At 52.1% G+C, this 6,889-nt stretch overlaps 1 protein-coding gene across 34 annotated transcripts in view; it reads left to right on the top strand.

Annotated features, from left to right (window-relative positions):
• The first annotated feature begins 1,282 nt into the window (after positions 1-1,282).
• The window catches only part of Kcnq2 (potassium voltage-gated channel, subfamily Q, member 2), a 60,002-nt gene continuing 54,395 nt past the window's right edge, over positions 1,283-6,889 (top strand). For 25 of the 34 annotated variants that reach the window (XR_003950848.1, XR_001781086.2, XR_001781085.2 and 22 more), the window contains exon 1: positions 1,283-2,066. Coding sequence is in view for 29 of the 34 variants with exons in the window: in XM_017315767.2 (XP_017171256.1) it covers positions 1,771-2,066 (296 nt within the window). In the remaining 5 variants the exon portion in view is untranslated. The remainder of the gene's footprint in view (positions 2,067-6,889) is intronic. The other 9 variants (NM_001006668.2, NM_001006674.2, NM_001006669.2 and 6 more) reach the window with 3 other exon arrangements.

Raw genomic sequence — 6,889 nt, 5'->3', positions numbered from 1 at the left:
TGGTAACCAAGCTGCTGACAGTGCATGGCCCACAGGTGTGCAAGACGTGGTATTAAAAAAAAAACCCATAAATGATTAATGAGCCAGCTTCCTGGGAAGACATCTTAAGCAGAGGAAGGAGGGAGCCGTAAGCCACAACGAAGGAATCACTTTCTAGAACCTTCTGAAATGTGGTAAAGCTGTTGGTACAAATAACATAGGTAGAGAGCAGAGCTCTTGGGAATGCAGAGATCTCTACACCAACTTTACTCTCCCATGAACTTTCCCAGTGTTGTGTGTGTGTGTGTCATACTCTACAGTACCAGAAAGTTTGTGGGCTCATAACGACTTCAAGGGTGTGTCCCCATTTTCCCCCCAAAAGAGAAGATGAGTAAGTTTGTATCTGTTGGTGTTATGGAACTCTAGAGAACCTTGACCTTTGCCTTCCTTTCAGTGCCTCCTCTTGGAACACATTTCCTTCCTAGGGAACCAGAACCTTTTATCCCTCAGGGCTCTGACTCACCCCATCCCCAGACAAAATTTCTGTGTGTTCTGGCTGTCCTGGGACTCTCTCTGTAGACTTGGCTGGCCTCAATCTCACAGAGGTCTGCCTGCCTCTGCCTCCCAAGTGCTAGGATTAAAGGTTTGCAGCACCACTGCCCGGTTTGGGCTCTGATTGTCCCAGGAGGGTGGATAGAATGAGCTAGGCTCTTCCCAGTTGCCATCTACGATCTGTAATCACTTATTTAGTTATTTTAAAAATACTATTTTGAGATTTGTTTATTTTTACGTTATGTTTAGTGGGTATGTTTTGCCTGCGTGTATGTATGAGTACCACAAGCTTTCAGTGCTCAAGAAGGCCACAAGAGGTCTTTGCATTCTCTGGTATTGGAGTTAAGTTCCTAATGTCATGTGGGTACTGGGAACCAAACCCAGGTCTTTTCAAAGAACAGTCAGTGCTCTTAACTACTGAGCTATCTCTCCAACCTGACTTATAAAACTTACAGTTCTTTTACAGAGACTTGAATGGAAGATGACCCAGAGGTGATGGTAAAGCCAGCCCGTGCAAGGAGTGGGCAGCACTTCCCTCCCCCCACCCCACCCACAAACACCTTGTACCTAAGGCCTCTTCTGACTGGGTGGGCCAGGCTGGTGCCTCCTCCATAACCATGTACAGTTGGCTCAGTAAGCCTGGAGGTGGGCAAGGATTCTGCTCTAGGCACTGCTCTGGTTACCCTTAGAGAGCCTGTACAAATTTCCCTGCACACCCAGAGGAAGTGCTGGGCCTTCCTCATGTCTGGCCCTCTTGATGCTAAGAGCCAAGATCCTTGTGGGCTGAATCTTTAACACCGAACTTGACAATGGCCAGGATCCTTCCAAAGGTGTCCACTTGCCGACTCCAGGTCAACTCTGGTGCTTTGCCCTCTCAGCGGTGACGGCAGGGCTGGACTCCCCCTCAAGGATTACCGGGCTAGGAGAGCAGGAAGGGTTGTCCTGTGAGGCAGTACACCTGGACCAGCTCTCCCTGCCTGCCACTACAATGGCGTCGTAGGGGTTAAGGCGGGCGGGGCGGGGCGGCGGGAGGAGCCCTCGCGGAAGCCGGCCAGGCACCGAGGCGCGCGCGGAGCCGGGTGGCCGCAGCGTCCCCGCGCGCGGCCGGGCCAGGTAGGAACGCAGAGCCGCAGCCGCCTCGCCATGCGGCTGCCGGACCGGAGGCCTGGGCTGGGGCCCGCGCCACCCCCCGCGCGCCGCCCCCGCTGAGCCCGCGCCCGATAGGGCGCCGCAGGCACCATGGTGCAGAAGTCGCGCAACGGTGGCGTGTACCCCGGCACCAGCGGGGAAAAGAAGCTCAAGGTGGGCTTCGTGGGGCTGGACCCCGGCGCGCCCGACTCCACACGCGACGGCGCGCTACTCATCGCGGGCTCCGAGGCCCCCAAGCGCGGCAGCGTTTTGAGCAAGCCGCGGACGGGCGGCGCGGGAGCCGGGAAGCCCCCGAAGCGCAACGCCTTCTACCGCAAGCTGCAGAATTTCCTCTACAACGTGCTAGAGCGGCCCCGCGGCTGGGCGTTCATCTACCACGCCTACGTGTAAGTGGCCCGCGATGTGGTGAGCGGTGGGCCTGGCGAAACCCTGGCCGGGCCGCGGGTTGATAGCAGGCGCAGCTGCGGTGGACTGAGGGGCCCTGGTGTGCGTGTCCGCGCGCGCGCCTGGTTCGCGTCGTGGGCGTGGGGTTTGGGTCGTGGCATTGCAGTCTCGGGTTAAAGCAAAGGATAGGGATTGGAGAGTGACTTTGGAGATCATTCTGTAGTCAGGGACTGTTTTATTTGGGGAGGGGGAGGGTTACGGCCGCCAGGCTGGGTTGTACCAGCCCTTCCCCCGCAGGACGGGATGTACTGGCGCCCCAGCCCCCCTCAGCCCGAGAGGCCCCTCCCCACGGCCCGCAGCGCGGAACAAAGGGCCGCCTAGGAGGGAGGGCGGCTCAGCTCTAGGTCTGAACTCATTCGCCCCTCTGCATCCCCGTGGGTTCTCTCCGACATCCAAGTAGGGGCAATGCAGAAGATTGGCCTCATCTCAGTCATCCTCCTAACCTCTTGCTACCTCTCTGAGCTTCCGGGTTGCAGAAATGGGGAGGGGACATAACATCCCATCACCTCAGCCCTGGCTGAGGGCAGTTGCCTGTACTCATCTCCGGAGGCCCACTCTCCTGTTCTCTACACTCTAAGTAGTCCCTTTGTACCTGCTGATGATCTCGCTACACATTCTGGGCTTTAGATCCTTGAGAGACTATTATCCCCCAGTACTGCCAGCTTTGGGCCTGGAAGGGGCTGCTCCTGTCCCCAAGTCTGGGACTCCTTCTGGGGCAGAGCCAGAAAGAGTCGAACCTGTTTCACGCATACATGAGTGTGTGTGTGTGTGTGTGTGTGTGTGTGTGTTTATGTTAGTATGCATAACCTCCCAATGCAAGGACGCTGGCTCTCCTATTCCAGTAGAACCAGGGACAGAGGAGGAGCACTAAGACTCGGCCATTTTGTATGAGAAGCATCATTTGGGGATGGGAGTGAGACCCATGTTCAGGAAAAGTCTCTATCGAGGTGCCCACTTGTCCTGGCCTTGGTAGGATATGTGTCCCATGAGTGGGCCTGGGAGTATTCTGCATGTGATATGTGAATAGGTTTGGGGACAAGGAAAGGTCCATAGAAGGAAATTACTGGATGCCTGCAGAATGATGTCCTGGGGGTCATCACAACCTATGAGTAGTGTGTGTGTGTGTATGTGTGTGTTCCAGTGGATAGTCCTGAAATTCTCCAAGGCAAAGGTTTCACCAATAAGGCTGTCCAAGGGAAGCAGCCTGTAGTGTCAGCCCCTACCCCCCTCCAGAAAGATGAATTTGATTCTCCCTTGCCCAGGGTCCTGTGCTTTTCTTTAATCCAAGGAAGAGTCCATGTGTCCCTAATGGTCCTTTTGCTGTAGCCACCACCTCCTTGCCCTCTTGGGGTCCAAACATTTCTACTTTGGCTGGCTGTAGACATCCAGCCAGGTCCTGGTCTGAGGTGACTCCTGGGACACAGACAGGATGAAATCCTGTGTCCACAGGGCTGGGTGTGGATGCCCAGGCTGGCAGCATTATCTAGGAATCTTTGGGGGGAAGGGTCTGTAGCCTCTATGGTGTCCTGTTCTATCCCTAAGTCTGACTGGTTGATTTCTCTACTTCTGTTCCCTAACAGTAGAAGCACCTGGAGCTCCAGCCCAGTGTGGGAGGTCCTTGCTTTATGGGATCTGTGTCCCTTCCCCATCTACATTTCCCACCATAGAACCACTCCTGCCCCCTGCAGTGTCCCGGACTTTAGGGTTTAGACCATGAAGACATACAGCATGCTGCAAGTCCCTTGGCTTCTATACTTTGTGGCTGGATCTTTCAGGGCGATGTCTTGGGATTAAGGGCAGGAGGGAGAGCATTGAAGAAGAACAGTCTTTGGTTGCTAATTCAGGGCCAGACACAATGTCTAGACCCAGAACCCCTTTCATCAGTAAGGTGGTAACAGCCACTCCTGGCTTCCTGGACTTTGTGAAGACCAACTGATATCTTCCAGAATGCCTATTGATTCCATTGTGAAAGGTGACACATCTCTGATGTCTTTGTTGCTCATGACCCATGCCCCTAGTTTCCAGGCATGGAACCCTCCACACCGATCTTTGTCTAATTTAGGAAGTCCAATAGCCTGAGATTCCTGAGCACGTGGCAAACCCTTGTGTGGACTACTGGTCTGCATGGACTGGGTCACGCTGTGTGTTAGGCAGTGTTTGGTTTGTTCATTAGTTAGCAAGGATGACACAGCCCCTCCTGAGGCCAGGTAGCTGCTTGAGAACAGATCCAAGACCCATAGAAATGAGTTTCTCATTTAAGGAGTATTGGGTTTTCCTGGGCCACTTTCCTTCTTCCTTTGGCCATCAAAGCCTGGTCTGTGAGATGTCCAGACATATCAACCTCTTGGCCAGAGGTGACCACTCTTGGTTTGGACCTTGTTAAGCGAGGTCAGACTCAATGGCCACAGGGCTCTTCAGTTTGCCTTTTACAAAGCAATGCCTTTATGGACTGCTTGTGAGAGACGTTTTCAGAAATATCTCTGCACTCAACCTGGAAGGTCACCCAGGCAGAGCCATTTGAACTACCCAGTCCCCTCTGCCCCGAAAAGGGTGAACCACAGCGAAGACAAATCTAGGCAGAGGTGGGAGTATTATGGGGGCCTTAGAGCATGTTCATGTTCATCATGATGTGCTCGAGAGCTGAGTGAGAGCTCCAAGTAGCTCAGGGACTTAGGGAGAGGTTGCTGGGTTATGATGCCCCTATCACATGCTAGACTTACTGCCTGTGGCCAGAGGAGCATGATGGGGAAGCTGAGGCTGAAAAGGTCTTCCTGTATAAGCTGGGAGGCGGCCTGCCTGAGAGCTGAAAGCTGAGAGTGTGGACAGCTTGTTCTCTTCAACATCCAGGCCAGTGGACATCTAGGAAGGCATGGCATTTGAAAGAACTAAATGGGAAACCAAGTCATGGGGGGCTGTACTTTGGGTTCTGGGTTTACCCATAGCTCAGCTCTTTGTGCCGATCACCAAGGCCCCTCTGTCCACAATGTACAGGTGTTCCTGTTGAGACCTTAGGAGCCCCAGAACCATTGCCATAGGCTGTCAAGCCAGGTGTCACCTCCCATTTCACAGAAAAAGTAGCATCCAGGACCATGTCCTTGTTCAAGGCTCTTTGGGTGCTTTGGACCCAGATAGGCCTCCTTCCCCCAAAAGAATGGTGTCTAGGCTGCTTTGCAAGTCCTTCTCATCCCCCTTAACTGCTTTTAGCTCTGAGGCTGGCAAGGGCCATGGAAGTTGGAGTAGGTGGGTCATTTGAGGAGTAGTTCTGATCCTCATCTGAGGCAGACAGGAGAGGTGGTCACTCGGAGTACCCAGGTCTGACTTATGGTGTGTGGCAGTGATCAGAAGAACCCCTATCACTGAATGGTGTCGTGTGCCCAGCTTCTTTCAAGTAGCAGGCCTTCCTGTAGCCTCATTGATCGAGAATTCAGAGAATCTTATGGAATTTTCCCAAAAGATGGAAATACCTCAGAGAGTTGTGGTTTCCAGAGAAACCTGTGTTTCTCATGGGGCCTGGGTTTGCCCACCTTCTCAGGCCTGCTCAGTTTCTAACCCTCACTGATATCTTAAAGGGCACTGGAGAGAAAGAATAATTGCAGTCTCTTTGCTCTGGTTATGTGTAAATCTTTAAGCATCCTTGCATCTGTAAAGAAATGATGGATTAGCAACTAGCCAGGGAGCATTCTGGGCAGGGTTGCAGATGAGAGCAGAGAAATCTCATTTTTATGGATACCAGCATGAGTCGGACATGTAAAGCCATCTATATGGAGACTTAGAAGGACACACAGCATATCACCAGCCTGGAGAACTTTGACATGGAGACTACTAGGTCCTGGGAATGCACCCAGATGCTGAATGTCTGAAATGACTTGACTCTGGAGTGAATCTGAGGAGTCAGTGACAGTGTCTGATAATACAGCTGGAGCCCAGTGGTAGGGTCTTTAGTGTCTTTCTATGAGCAAAATATACAGGATTTTGTTAATATTCATGATCTTGGATATTACAGGGTGTCCTGGGTGAGGTGTTCTGACTCCCTGTGGGTGAGAAAATGGGGCTGGCGTGGTCCACCACACCACCTAGTGTGAACAGTGAATCCACTACTCACTGTAAGGTTGAATCTAGGGAAATAGATGAGTCCCTAGGACTAAGGGCTCCTTGGAGTACTCTGTGGAGGGTACTAACAGCTGTATTTGAGCATATGCATCCTGAATTGACACATAAAAGGACGGGGAAGGGATGTGGCGTGTGCTCTGAACCATCTGTGCATCCCTGCTGTTGGATGGAAGGGTTGGTCCTGGCCCCGATCCTGGTCATATCCTTTAAAGGCTGACGTGGGCCCCATTTTGGGAGGAGAGTGAGCTCTGATCTGGCAGCTGCTGTTCCCTGGTAAGGCAAAGTTGATAAAGAGCAATGCTTCTTTTCAGGGACCTTGGTGTGTGCCCCATTTCTTACTACAAATAGTGCTGAGCTGGGCCTTGGTGGCCTGTGCCTTTATTCCCAGCACTTGGGAGGTAGAAGCAGGCAGATCTTTATGAGTTTGAGGCCAGCCTGGTCTACAGGGTGAGTTCCAGGACTGTCAGAGCTACACAGAGAAACCCTGTCTCAAAAAAAAAAAAAAAAAAAAAAAAAAAAAAAAAAAAAAAAGCAAAAATAAAACCAACCAAACAACCAAACAAAAACCAACCAAACTGAATACGCTGAATAAAAGCAGACTGTTTTACTATGTAATTACCTATGTGTCCTCCACCCACCAAGTATGCACCTTTGT

Source organism: Mus musculus, chromosome 2, assembly GCF_000001635.26.
Source record: "Mus musculus strain C57BL/6J chromosome 2, GRCm38.p6 C57BL/6J".
NCBI classification, from domain to species: domain Eukaryota; kingdom Metazoa; phylum Chordata; class Mammalia; order Rodentia; family Muridae; genus Mus; species Mus musculus.
Note: the sequence above shows the minus strand (reverse complement) of the source record. Positions and strands in the feature narration are given on the sequence as shown.